The sequence below is a fragment of the Bactrocera dorsalis genome, unplaced genomic scaffold (assembly GCF_023373825.1).
Source record: "Bactrocera dorsalis isolate Fly_Bdor unplaced genomic scaffold, ASM2337382v1 BdCtg156, whole genome shotgun sequence".
Taxonomy (NCBI): domain Eukaryota; kingdom Metazoa; phylum Arthropoda; class Insecta; order Diptera; family Tephritidae; genus Bactrocera; species Bactrocera dorsalis.
Genome location: NW_026038207.1, coordinates 21,959 through 35,784, shown reverse-complemented (window position 1 = coordinate 35,784; position 13,826 = coordinate 21,959). Strand labels below are relative to the sequence as shown.

Sequence of the window (13,826 nt, the reverse complement as noted above, 5' to 3'; positions counted from 1 at the left end):
ATTTACCTTCAATATAATTATAAGAATTAAATAATTTATTTTAATTTAAAAAAGAAATTCAAGGTCCAAATTCGATAAATATCGATAGCTTTTGAATCATCCCTACATTGCCAAGTTGCAACGTATACCATCTGTGCGTATTTACATGAATGAAATTGTTTAACTGTTATTGAGAAGAATTTTAGTAAGCACATAAAGTTTCTAAACAAATAATATTCTAATAAAGATGGATATTGCCGCGTTGTCGGATGACACATTTAACGCCATTGATTGGATAAATGTTAACTACAATAAATATGCAGCGGAGCATGCAGACGGATGTAGAGATAAAAGTACTTTGCCGGATGATACCGACGCATTGGCGATGAGTTTTATTGACAAATACGTTTCCAAATTACATTTGTATATACAGCAAGTACATTGTGCTGTTGAAGAAACCGGTCAAAAGTTAGTGTCTGGTATGCCGCGTGTTATTAAGGAATCTCTTTTACTACAAGCTGAAGGGGAGGAATTAAAAAAACGTATGCAAGCAATGCGAAAGGAAATGACTGATGTGCAAGAGGAAACTGGCGATTGCATGGCTACATTGGAACGTTTAAATACCATCCAAAGTAAATTACAAAAAGCCAAGGAATCTTTGCAAGAATCCGACGGTTGGGGAAATTTAATAAGTGAATTGGAGGATTGCTTTGAACATAATAACATGAAGGTATGTATTTAAATAACTATTATATGATTATGTAAAAATTATTTCATTATATAGGGTGCCTTTGAGAAACTACTTAGCTTGCAAAAATCCTTACAAGTACAAGAGCAATTACCTGGACATGCTGAAAGGCTCACGCAAGTGGAAGACTTTAAAAATCGTTTAGAAGCTTTAGCTTCACCAAATGTAGTTCAATGTTTTGCTGAAGGAGACTTTGAACAGACGAAGCAATACGTAAATATTTTCGCTGGTATCGGACGTATCTCACAACTGGAACAATACTATCGAGCCGTTCAAAAAAATTCCTTACAACAGAAATGGAAGCAAATATTGGACGTGCAAGCGGCAGAAAATACAATGCAGCACCAGTTTCTTTCAATCTTCTATACGAGTTTAGTGGAGCATTGTCAACAGCAAGTAAAATGGTGTGCAGATGTGTTTGATTATGAACATGGAAATTTTCAACCAATTATCGTAGTAATAGAACTATTACCAACATTACAACCAACACGTGAGAATCATGTATTTCAAATGCTTAAAGCGTGTAACGAGAGACTCGAACTTTTAGAAGAGTGTGCACAGGCGAATCACAAGTTTCTGTCGCATTTAACAGCATTCCTAGAGCAATCGAAAATCGAATTATCTAAAGAAATGCAATATCAAATGGTGCAAGCCGTGTACGGATACTTCCACAAATTTATAGATCAATACCCTCGTATAGAGGAAACACATTTTTCAGCACAAATAGATAAAATATTAATAAGCCATGCATCTGCAGGAGATTCTGTGCGTCATTTGGAGAATTGCAATCAAAAAATTTTCGATTGGCTTAATGAATCATGTGAACGCTGTAAAAATATAACAGACGATTTGGGATTGTGTAAACTTATTGACATTATGAGTGGAATTCTAAAGAAAATTTTGGATAATTTCTCAAAAACTCAACGTCAAATCGCCTTAAGTATTGGGCATGCTACAGAAAATTGGTTGGCATTGCAATGTGCGATGTCACTTCTACAGTGTTTGGCAGATTTTCAAATTAAACTGAACAAATTTGAAAAACATATACAAACTCGTTTGATTAAATTAAAGGAAAATATTGTTTCCACCAAAACCGATAAAAACTACAATATAAGTGACATTTTGGATAATCAAGAACAAACATATTTATTAAATACCATAGAAAAATATCAACAAAAATTAGTAGAAGCTAGTGGCGCGTATTCATCATCTTCAAGATTTTTCTCTTCAATATGTGACCAAGTGAAAATGCATTGTGAGGAAACGCATGAAATCGCTCTAAATGTTTTGTTAAAGCCCGTGGAGGAGCATCTCGTAAATATACAACCATCTCTAAACTTAAATTCTGATTCGTTATTGCCAGCTAATATGCCGGAATTCAGTTTCGTACCACAAGAATGTATCACTCAAATTGGGCAATATTTACTAACACTGCCACAACATTTGGAACCGCTGTTATTTACACCATCTGCACTACTTAAACAAGCTCTTGAGATTTGTAACGTTAAATATACCCAACCTGTTCCATGTGCCGACATATTGTTGTCTTTAGTAGTGGAGCAATGTTGTCAACTCTATCAGTCTCAAATATTGCAAGTTAAAACACTGCCGCCCACTTCTTCTAAACAATTTGCTGTGGATATTGAGTATTTGTCAAATGTCGTAGAAGAACTAGGTTTGTCTATTAGTGTTGGTTTGTCGCAAATTCTGACATTACTTAAAGCTGATCCGGAGAATTATTTGGCTTTAAGCGGTGGCTGTGAACCGCGTTTAGTAACGGCTATACGACAAATGCGCAATATTGTTTCAACACAATAACCATTCTCTGTAGTATTCAAAAAGTGAATAATATTTAGAATATTATATGGATATACATATGTATTGTAATTATATTATATTATATATTTATTGTTAAGCAGGCACAAATCAGAAAGCCTTGAACTAATTTGAATAACTTTGATTTATTGAAGTTTAATTTTGATTTGAATATAAAATATATGTTTATTTTCAGTATATTTTTCATGTTATACATACATATCGCTATTTTTTTTGTATATCTATGTTTAGCGACTTTATAAAAATCAAAAATATTAACTTTAGTTGCGAAAAAAAATTAAAAATATATTCCAGGCAAATAATGAATATAAACTAAATAGACAGAAATAAATAACTAGATGTATTCTAAAAACAGTTTTTTTAAATGTAAAAATATTATCAGCTGTTAAATTAGTATTAATGTAATGGCGTTAAATAAATATTAATGTCATATTTAATTCCTATAATTTTATAATAAGAACTAGAGTAAATATATGTATGCACACGAAATAATTAAAAAAATAGCGCACAAATTAATTGTTTTACTTAGATTAATTTATTTTTGGATTCCTTACTAAGCTTTACATTCGAGTAGTTTGTTTTATTGCATATTAACTATTTAATACGTTTTTAATTAACCTTAATGGCGCTATAAACAAAATACAGGCGACAGAGCACATTTTCTTTGGAGCCTTCCGAAACAAGGCACCAATATATATCTCAGATGATTATCAGCGTAGTGTAGGGTAAGCAATGCTTGCCAACCATGGCAGCACTTGTTTACTGTCAAAAGCGCAAATGCAAAACATTGAACAAGTGTGAGATTACAATGGAAGTCAGTTAAGGTTACTTTTCATAAGCACAATTTAACAACAAGTACAATGGGAAATAGATTTCTCCTCTGCACACCTAAGTACACAGTTTTCAGTGGAAATAAAGTACATTAACATAAGATAGGTATTAAAATTTCTAGAGTGCGTCTCGCGTTAGGAATACTAAAAGACAGTGAAAAAGTGATATTGACCTTCCTTTGGTAGCTTAATATAGAACAATGCTAAATTTTAGCGCGATGTATTCATGTACATATGTGGATATGTGTGGCGAAAAATGCATATACTTGGTTTTTGTATATGCATAACTCGTAGATCTTGTGTGGAAAATTTGAAGAATTTTGGTCGCAGTAATATTGAATAAGAATTACCACTTATGATTTTGATTCTCGGCAAAAGGGCGCGATTTAACAACAATAATATTAAGTGATGCGAAAAATTGGCAACTAAATAGTAGGCAATAGCGACAATTAACCGTTTAATCAATAATTTTTCCACATACTATTCATTTTGAAATAAGGTTGAATTTACTACGAAAGCCCTTAATAGTAAAGTTTATAAGTGCATTGTTATTAAAGTTGTAAAATTTGCAGTAGTAAATATTTGCAGTAGAGAGCTTTTATAAAGGGTCGTAAAACTATAAACCTGTGATTTTTAAAATATGTATGTGTGAATGTTATCTGAACACCTAAAAATTGTGTGCGTACGAAATATTTCTTAGATACATTTTTAAAATTTGCACTTCCACCTAAAAAATTAAAAAAAAACGCCAAAGCTTTACCGCATACAGACTTTTCGGCGCATTCGTTTGACAATTGTGATGAATATACACGTACTTACATATACATTTGTATATATGTAGGTAGATGTATGTGCATACGTATGTACGTCGTAAAATGTTGACATAGGCAAGGCTGTCTCCAGCAGAAGACAGCTGATACAAATCAAGCACATTGACCTTAGTTACAGTTAGCTACTTTCTTAACATTCTTTTTGGGACATTTGTAAATAAAACATTTCGAACTTTAACTTTGTACACGAAGCTTCTGTATTTGGAATTGTGAAACGCTTTCATAAAATTAATGGATTTGTCACTATGACCTTTAAAGTGGTGTTTGAAGTGGTGAGGAAAGTAGTTCCCAGAATACACATTATAATTGATTAAACAAAATTTCGAATGAATGCGAGTAATATTTTTGACTGCTGTCGCGAAGAACGACATGTATGAATATAATATTTAATTGACCAAATAAAATTTTTGACTGCTGTCGCGTAGAATAACATGGATGAATATGATATTTAGATATTGAATTGACCAATTTTTGCATTGTGATAACAAAATTTGTACTAAAGACATACAAAAGAAATATGAAAATATGTGCAGGTTGTTTCTTTTTTATGCTGAATGTTGACTCACCGCCAAACCTAATATAGATAGTGTGGACAATGGAATGAAGTAAAATTCAGCCGCTCCTTTGCTGAAATTGTTTTCGTTGACTGTTTTAAGTTATACATATTTGCAGTAAATACATAACTTCTCTGAGGTAGACAGAACACGGTACAAGGGCAGTTCTGTTTTTTTTTTAATACCTGCTGGAGATTTTTAAAATACACACAAAATTATATACAATTTAATATATAAAAACAGCCTTATCTAAAATAGTGTGGCACATATAATGTAAGAAAAATATGTGTGTTTCTTTATGTTGACGCAATAATTGTTTTTTTTTTATGGTAGCAGCATAAAACAAAGTCGTAGTTTTTGTAGCAATTTCAAACACTTACCAGGTTATAGAGATACTAATATGCTTACATATGTATGAATGTACATACATATATAAGTCTCATATGTTTTTACTGTATGAAACTAACTTTCGTATCTAGGCGTCTTTCAGCTTTACAAAAACAATTTTTTTGTTGTTCTGAATATCTCCAATTTTTTTCGGCCAAGGACTGTCAACTCGGCTGTTTTGTGAAACGACCAAGTTAAACAATATTCGCAATCATCTGGATTCATTTTCGGATAATTTAGATAATTATGGTGAGAAACAGACAGAGAGCTATTCCACCAAGAACTAAAAGTGACGGAAGAAAGGTGTCAAGGTATTTCTGTTCTGGCGCTCATTGCTGATCTTTAAAAAAAGACGTTTAATAAAGATATTACGTATGTTTTCCGCTGAACTGATATATGTAAATATATGTATGAAAATAAGGATAAGTAAATAAAATCAAATCTTACAAAATCATTGATAGTATCATGAATTGTGAGCACAAATATAATCAACACTGATCTTATATCTAGCACAACAAAACTATTGCAGACCAGTGTTATTACAGTAATGATTGGATCAGTGCGTAAAAGCAGATTCGATATCATAATGTGCATATAAACAGTAAAAACCGTATGTACTTATGCACTTTTTAATACATACAAACATATGTACATAGATCTTATATGTAGTTAGTATTTATATTTAAACAAAAGATTTGGGCAACAAACTTTAATTTTGTTTGTGTTTCTACCAATTATGTAAATTAAACATTGGTTGTAAGTTTAGTTCTGTTAGTATTTTCCAGCTGAAATCCAACGATAATTCATCGCAGGAGAGACACAATAATCAACACCCGCGGAGTTCTTCACAATATTGGTGCATTTAAATAAAAAATCTGAAATATTGTATCTCTTAGGATTGAGATTATTTTTTTGGAGGTTTTAAATATTATCTCGTTACAACTCCAAACGCACTTTACAATATTTGGAAAGTTTAAAACTATCTATAATGTTAGCAGTACATTAATACAGCATTAATATGTACATACATACTTGTATAACTCATTAATTTAAAAAATTCGATAATGATATGCATACATAATAATAACCAAGTCATGATAAAATTTGTTGTCGTCAAATCATATATTAAATGGGATCATCAAATTCAAAATTTCCACATACTCGAGATCACGAATAAATCAAAATTGCAAAACATTTTTCACGTTTTTTAATATATATATATATATTTTTTTAATATGTTTACAATATACATAAATATTCATAGCAATTTTATTACCCGTTTTAGCCGTCAATTAATATTTCGACAAGTCGGAAAACGAAAACCATTCGAAAATCAGCGTCCAAAATCAAGTTTATTATTCGAGGGATTTATTGTTGGCACGGAATCAAACGATAATTACAAGTTAATATCTTCATCGCAGCGGGGTACATCATTTCATCTACATAAACTATACTCGACAGTATTAACAAATCCAAACTGCCGCAGCAATTCACATTCGAAAGCGCTAGAACTAGAAAAGTCACAAACTTTATTAAAAATGTCCACATTAAACGGAGTACCTTTAACTATTTTACACTACAACGATGTCTATAATATAGAAGCAAACAGCGGGAAGGAGCCCGTAGGAGGTGCTGCACGTTTTTGCACTGCACTAAAGTCTTTTGCTCATCTCAATCCACTGATACTTTTTAGTGGTGATATTTTCTCTCCTAGCATGTGTAAGTTAAACACCTTTTGGAAGTCGTCGAAGCAAAGTCACAATTTTTGTTCGTTTATTTAGTAAGCACTTTCACTCAGGGCGAGCAAATGTTACCAGTATTGAGAAGAACGGGCACGCATTGTGCTGTCTTCGGAAACCACGATTTTGGTGGGTACACTTCTCTCTATTTATTCTCTACTTAAAATTATATATGTATGTATTTCAACACTTCCAGATCACGGCTTGGATGTACTGGTGAACTTAATAAAGAATACCGATTTTCCTTGGCTCATGTCCAATGTGGTTGACAAAGAAACAGGTAGACCGCTGGGAGGTGGAAAAGTCACGCATACCATGTTACATAATGAAATAAAAATCGGTTTGGTGGGACTGGTCGAACGCGAATGGCTGGAAACCTTACCCACCATAGATCCAAATGAAGTTACCTATATCGATTATGTCGATGCTGGTAATAAATTAGTGACTCAGTTGCGTAAAGAAGGTTGTGATATAATAATCGCTTTGACGCACATGAGAACGCCGAATGATCTTAAGTTGGCGGCCAATTGTTCCGGTATAGATCTCATTCTTGGTGGTCACGATCATGTTTATGAGATTAAGGAGGTTAATGGTGTGAAAATTGTAAAGTCTGGCACTGATTTTCGACAGTTTTCGAAAATCACTTTAGATACGAAACGTGATGAGCATGGCAAACTTCTGATAGAAATTGAACCAGTGAATGTTACATCAGATTTTGCCGAAGATAAAGAACTTAAGGAGGAACTGGAAAAATACTCAGGTAAGAAGCTCTAAGCATGTATATTTGTATTTCAGAATGTGTAACATTTTTAACAACGAATCGATCTTGAGTTTTGAATTAATATTAATCATCGGAGTTTATTAAAAGTGCTCTCTCGTATCCGTTTTTGTGGATATAAATTGACAATTAACTGTTCGTAATTCAACATTTTAACTGTGGCGCCACCTAACGGTATACGTTTTTGTGAACAAAATTCTAAAAGTATGTATGTATTTATGATTTATGAACAAATGAATCGTAAATACGATTTCTTCGCGCTATCTTGGGGGGTTAAACTTCACAACTGCTTTGAAAACTTCTTTATAGTAATAATTCTTAAATCAGTTTTTACAACACGCTTAGACACACATATATGTATAAATACATTTTTATACTAGTTTTCTATTAAATTCCAGAGGTTGTTGAAGCTAAAATGACTGAAGTGCTTGGCAACTTCAGTGTGGAACTGGAAGGGCGCTTCTCCATTATTCGCACTCAGGAAACGAATTTAGGCAATTGGGTGTGTGATGTTGTACTCGCTGCTACCGGCGCGGACGTGGTCATCATCAACGCAGGCACGTTTCGCTCAGATCAAATACACCCTCCGGGACCGTTTACAATGCGTGATTTAGTTAATATTATACCGATGCGTGATCCTCTCATACTTTTAAGTATTAGTGGTAAATGTTTGTGGGAAGCTTTGGAGAATGCCGTCTCAGCTTATCCAAAATTGGAAGGTCGATTTCCCCAAGTGAGTTCAAATAACGCCAATACATACTTACATAACATTAAAAATCGGTTTTGGTACATACGATATATTTTTGTATATTTATTGTTAGGTAAGCGGCGTGACATTCGCCTTTGATCCCGCCAAACCACCCGGGCAACGTATTGATCCACGGTTAATACAGGTTGCCGACGAATTAATTAATTTACAACAAATGTACAAAATATGTATTAAAAGCTATATACATAACGGTTGTGATGGCTTTACAATGTTTAAAAATGCACAAATTTTGGTAAGCCTGATATTATTGGCCGCACATTTCATGAAATTAAAATTGATTTGAATTGTTTTTCATTTGTTAGATCGACGAAGACCTATGCCCTGAACTGGGTCTGACCATACAAAATCATTTCAAAGCAATCAATATACGCAATGACAAAAGCGATCACCATACCAAACATCGACAATCCTTAGTTACGCTCTCGCGGCGTCACAGTATGGTACAAATGCTCGAGAATTTACATCTAGATGGACCATCGCCCATAAGAAAGTTATCTGTTGGTCATCAGGCGAAATCTGTAGATCATCATACTAACAGCAAAGCTTCCAAGGTGAGAAATGTTTCTAATATTTAAAAATGCAATATAGACTAATATGTCTGTATGTATGTTCTTTGAAGATGTTAAGACGCGCCTCTTTAGATGATTTGGAACAGGCAAGTTGCGAGTTGGCTCCGATTGTACAGCAGCGTATCATTCAAATACAGGATGAAGAACACTACAAACACTTATTGTTGAAAAGTGAATCTTTTATGAAGAATTCTGTGATTACCGAAACCGAAGAGGAGTAAATAAAGGTATTCTTAAAAAGATATACATACATACAAATATAGTTCACTTCTATGAGTACAAATTAGTGCGACTACAATTGAGCTACTACTGTAATAGACAAATTACTATGCTATAGTCTAAATAATGAAAATATAAGCTTATTTCTAAACTAAAAACATGGCTAAATGCTGAAGGTTGTTTTATTATTTTCAAGTAATTTTAAATTGACGCCTTTGGTTTCAAACAAAACCCAGTTTTTGAGCACCGATCACTTTAGAGTATAACACAAATTATATAGCCTGACTTTTTTTTTTAATTTGTTAAGAAAAATTTCCTAGGAATGCTCGGCAGTTACTTCAGCGGGATTTTTCAAACTAATTTGAAACATGATTTCTGCGGCTACAAAAACAACGGCGAAAAATTTTCGTGGTCAACACTAAAATACGCGTGGTGACGTCGTCCATCCACTAAAAAAAATCCCAAAAAAGTAAATACTCCTACACTTAGTGTCAAAATTGGAAAATAATATATTCCTGCTGTCTTTGAGCTCTTAGTTATCTCGAAAATGTACATCAAGCTGGGAAAACCATTATTCGCATTATATTCAGAGAACTTGAATTAAGTTCAAACGCTTACTGCCACTTTTAGCGAGTTTTGGGACTATTGCAGTAAATTTCGAAATTGAAAAATTCGAATTTGCAGAAAAAATTAACTGAGACGTTATTATTAACAGGGTAGGGGTATTCCAAAAGTTTATTTTTTTTGTAAATTAGTATTTTCGTTATAACAACACAATTAGCAAGTTTATATACATATATGGTATATATATTTTTTAAATATGTACGTTAATTATATGTCTTCATTCGTATTGCATGACGAGCGTTTTCATTGCGCTAACAATATAATAGGCGCATTCACGCACTTCATGATTATACTTCTCAATTGCCGTTTTATCTTCCATGGCATACGATTTCTGCAAATTTTCGCATTCATGTGGTATTAAAATATTATAACGCGTTAAAGTTTTAAGCATTTCTCTAATGGTTTCGTTGTAATTTGACTGCAAAGCAAAACCAAGAAATACAATTTTATCAAAATGGTGTGGTGAATATTTTTTTAATGAGAATGAGCGCAAATTACCGTTGTAGAAAATATAGAAATCAATTCCATCCCCGTCGTACGTACGCGCTCACCACACGGCACCAATTCGTCTTTGTTGGTCGGTAGATCTTGCATGATGGCAACTAGCTCCTTCACGCGCCGTGTCACCAAATCTGTACGATGTTTCAACTCCTCTGAAAATGGCTTATCAGCAGCCATTTGATACATACTCGTCGTGGCGCGACATTCAACGTTCGGTTTAAACAAAGCGGGTGCGAGGCGACGTTCATACATACTTGCTGGACGCTTAATGGTCGATTGATTCGAACTGTTGGCCGACGAGGAACTAGAAGAATTGGAATCTATAGTTACGGGTGCGTTGGCGACATCCTCTGGTAGTGAAAGCGATTCGCTTCCATTTTCAACACCATTTAACGGTTCAGGACGGCTTTATAGACAAAGTGTTCGATTGTAAAATGAAAAAAAAAGTGTAAACAAAAATAAAAATTGAAAATCAAATAAAAAAAATAAGAAATTAAATTAAATAATAATAAAATAAAGTCAGCTCACAGCGCATCATGGTGAATGACAGTCTCATTTATCGTACAGTCAACAGGTGCATTGTTGGAAAACTTTGATTTCAGTTCAGAATTTTCCGACGAAAGCTTTTCAACAGTCGATTTCAGCTGATTGATCACATATTTGTAGTCGTTTATCTGTCTCAATAGCGTTTGCACTTCATGCTGTGGCTCGTCGGGCGTTTGATGCACAATAGCCTGAATTAGCGAATACGAAATGCAAAATCAAAAGTGGCTTAAAAACTCAAAATAAAATACATCATAATAATATGTCATTTTAAAGATAAAGATTCGCAAATAAACTCAACACTCTATGAGCTTAATAAAATAATCAAAAACGTCAACTAAATTGCTCTATTTTAAATTTTGCAAAATCAAAAAGACTAAATATTTGTTAGCTGTTTGCTCTACGTTCAGCCAAAACTAATGTGAAGCTTTACACGCACTCTTCCTGCATAATATTTACCTGCTGTGCAATCGGCGGCACCGGCGCATAATCATCGTCACTTGCCACTGGATCGTAAATGGGTTCATCATCGGACAATTCGAGTTCGTTTTCATTTAATAATGATGGATTATAGAAGGAATTCAAATTAGGGGTGTCGAGTGGGCGCAAATTTGCGATTTTTTGTCGACGACGTGCATCGCACAGCACATCCGTTAATAAGCCAGCAAATTCTTTACGCGAAAATCGTGCTAGCTTTTGTCTTCCCTATACATTTATATGAAAATCAAATTAAGCACTTGTAATTATTTTGTTTTTAATATTTACTTGATTGCGCGTGGCGCTTAAGAAGGGATTTGCCGGCAGGAATGGCACAGCTACATTCTCAGCATTCAGTATGGAAGTTGCCCAAACTAATAGAATTTAAGTAAAATCACTTTATAATATATTATTTTTTATATTGATACACTTTCACATACTTGCTTCATTTTCACGTCGGTCTACTTCGTCGTATAAATCCATAACCAGTTCTTCGAACATTTTGTTTGGCACAACTTGTAAACGGTTTCGCGCAATGGTGAGTTGTTCGCTAATTTCAGTATTAGCTGCTTCTGGTATAACTAAATGGTTACCTGACTATTAACGGATATAATTAATATATAAACAAATGAAACTTTAATAAAAAGCCAAGTCCTTGTTTACCGAGTGATCTGGTTTTTTGCCACCCAAAAACATTATAATTCGATCTGTCACTTCATACATTGCATCCAATAATCTCTCAGCTATAATATTATGATTGTTAGCTTTGGCCACTTCCAGCGGTGTGAGTCCATTACCATCAATGGCATTAATATCCGCGCCGTTAACAATAAGCAATTCAATTTGTGACGCTTGTCCAAATTTGGCAGCAACATGAAGTGGCGTTGAACGTTTTTCGTCATGGAAAAAGTTTGGATTAGCGCCTTGTACGAGTAGACGCAGAGATGTTTCTAAGTTGCTTGTCCGTACACTGGCATGCAATTGTCTGCTAAGTTCATTTTCCAAATTTATGCCAGATATGACACCTTCTTCTTGAAGATTTGATTTTAAAACAAATACCAGATTTACGTGTTTTGATTTGATAAAATCAGATTTGGTTGGATGTAACGGATCTTTGGGATTTGGTTTACGTACACGGGGTACACTTTTATCACTTTTCGATGCATTGTTATCGAGTAAGTGATGCTCCCAAACGCTATTTGCTCCATGCGCATTCAACGAGTTCACAAAATTTAAAACTGATGGCTCCCAGGTGCCTTGTCGTAAGGATTTTACCATAGATATGTGACGCCCTAGACTGCGATGTACTGAACAGCAATCAGCGCAAAGTAGAATACCGCGATTTATTGAAGCCCACGAAGGATCTGTGATAGTTAAGAATTTTGTATATTAGTCATTATATATTTTGTTGTAAATTTATATATTACTCACCTGATGCTCCACAATCGCCACATACTTCTATTTGTAAGCGTGATTTAGTACGTGACATTCTCACTAAATTTGTATTATTGCCAAAAATATCTCTGTGTTCACTCTTACTATAAGCGCTTGCGTTCAGACTACCACCTCCTACCGGTGTGACGAATTTTTTATGGGCTTCAACAATAGTGCTAGCGAAGCACATTCAAGAATATTAATTCGAAGGGTGCTGCCCTTCACCCGCGGCGCAGAAACAATATATTGCACAAATATTCACTGAAACAACACGAATTAAATCGTCCAAGTTAAAATGTTTATGAGTTTAAATTAGATCAGCATCAGCAAAGCTTATTACTGGTACGTGTGGGCGTTTGTATAATTCGCTGCACCCACTAATTAAATCCACCTCGCTTATTAATTCCAATTAAGTGCAGCTACTAGCATAAATGCAATCCTATATGAGCCAAAATAAATATGCTGATTGCATTTTTTCCTACTTTGGGGTGTCGCTTTGACTGTCCTCAGGCTGCTGCATAAACTTGCAGCATTTGTTGAAGTAATTAGATGCACGAAAATTATATTTATTTAATATTTATAATTGGTAAAGTTGATTTGAGAACTGAATGAACTATATAAATAACTTCCAATAAATTATCTTTCTTTCGTTATACACACCTTTTATCTGGAGAAAGATAAGAGTTGCCACATTATTCAACGCCAGGGTTGCATTTTCATTTGTTTTTGCAAATGCTACAATTTTCAAGATACAGCGCTTACAATAGAAACACAATGTTTTAGTCCTTGGCACATGTTTTTGTTGTTATTCAACTGTACTTACCCTTTAAAACTGTACTGTTAATATTACTTTTCAAATTTCAAAAATATGTAAATATATCAAACTGTATGTCCCGAATCAAGAGTTTCCGGCAGCATTAATACCGGAAGTTTAAAATTGTGTACAGATCTAGGTTTTCGCTTTAACCTATGCAGAGGTTTAAAAAACGTGCTGTTTCGATAAGGTTAT

At 33.9% G+C, this 13,826-nt stretch overlaps 3 protein-coding genes across 8 annotated transcripts; 2 read left to right on the top strand and 1 right to left on the bottom strand.

The window, feature by feature from the left end:
* The first annotated feature begins 103 nt into the window (after window positions 1-103).
* On the top strand, window positions 104-2,820 carry LOC105228890 (conserved oligomeric Golgi complex subunit 7). The gene is made up of 2 exons (XM_011208891.4): window positions 104-709; window positions 764-2,820. Exons 1-2 carry the CDS (start codon window positions 227-229, stop codon window positions 2,543-2,545), a joined length of 2,265 nt encoding a protein of 754 aa, XP_011207193.2. The 5' UTR covers window positions 104-226; the 3' UTR covers window positions 2,546-2,820.
* A 480-nt stretch (window positions 2,821-3,300) lies between these two features.
* LOC105228891 (mannosylglucosyl-3-phosphoglycerate phosphatase) lies at window positions 3,301-9,396 on the top strand. Of its 4 annotated transcripts, none has more exons than XM_011208892.4 (8): window positions 3,301-3,455; window positions 6,450-6,883; window positions 6,946-7,032; window positions 7,100-7,663; window positions 8,080-8,414; window positions 8,503-8,682; window positions 8,753-9,001; window positions 9,070-9,396. In XM_011208892.4, the coding sequence occupies exons 1-8, from the start codon at window positions 3,424-3,426 to the stop codon at window positions 9,238-9,240; spliced, it is 2,052 nt and encodes a 683-aa protein (XP_011207194.2). In that variant the 5' UTR covers window positions 3,301-3,423; the 3' UTR covers window positions 9,241-9,396. The 4 variants fall into 4 exon arrangements, with proteins under 4 accessions (XP_011207194.2, XP_029407274.2, XP_019846875.2 ...); XM_029551414.2 differs by lacking the exon at window positions 3,301-3,455 and adding an exon at window positions 4,139-4,495; XM_019991316.3 differs by lacking the exon at window positions 3,301-3,455 and adding an exon at window positions 4,539-4,594.
* A 544-nt stretch (window positions 9,397-9,940) lies between these two features.
* LOC105228892 (ARF GTPase-activating protein Git) lies at window positions 9,941-13,484 on the bottom strand. 3 transcript variants are annotated; one of them, XM_011208896.4, is made up of 9 exons: window positions 13,300-13,484; window positions 12,815-13,078; window positions 12,047-12,747; window positions 11,824-11,980; window positions 11,672-11,757; window positions 11,366-11,611; window positions 10,892-11,097; window positions 10,361-10,769; window positions 9,941-10,280 (listed from the first exon to the last, which is right to left on the bottom strand). In XM_011208896.4, exons 2-9 carry the CDS (start codon window positions 13,005-13,007, stop codon window positions 10,080-10,082), a joined length of 2,199 nt encoding a protein of 732 aa, XP_011207198.2. In that variant the 5' UTR covers window positions 13,008-13,078; window positions 13,300-13,484; the 3' UTR covers window positions 9,941-10,079. The 3 variants fall into 3 exon arrangements, with proteins under 3 accessions (XP_011207198.2, XP_049317852.1, XP_049317851.1); XM_049461895.1 differs by having other exon boundaries at window positions 13,158-13,472; XM_049461894.1 differs by having other exon boundaries at window positions 12,815-13,472.
* Window positions 13,485-13,826: the final 342 nt, after the last annotated feature.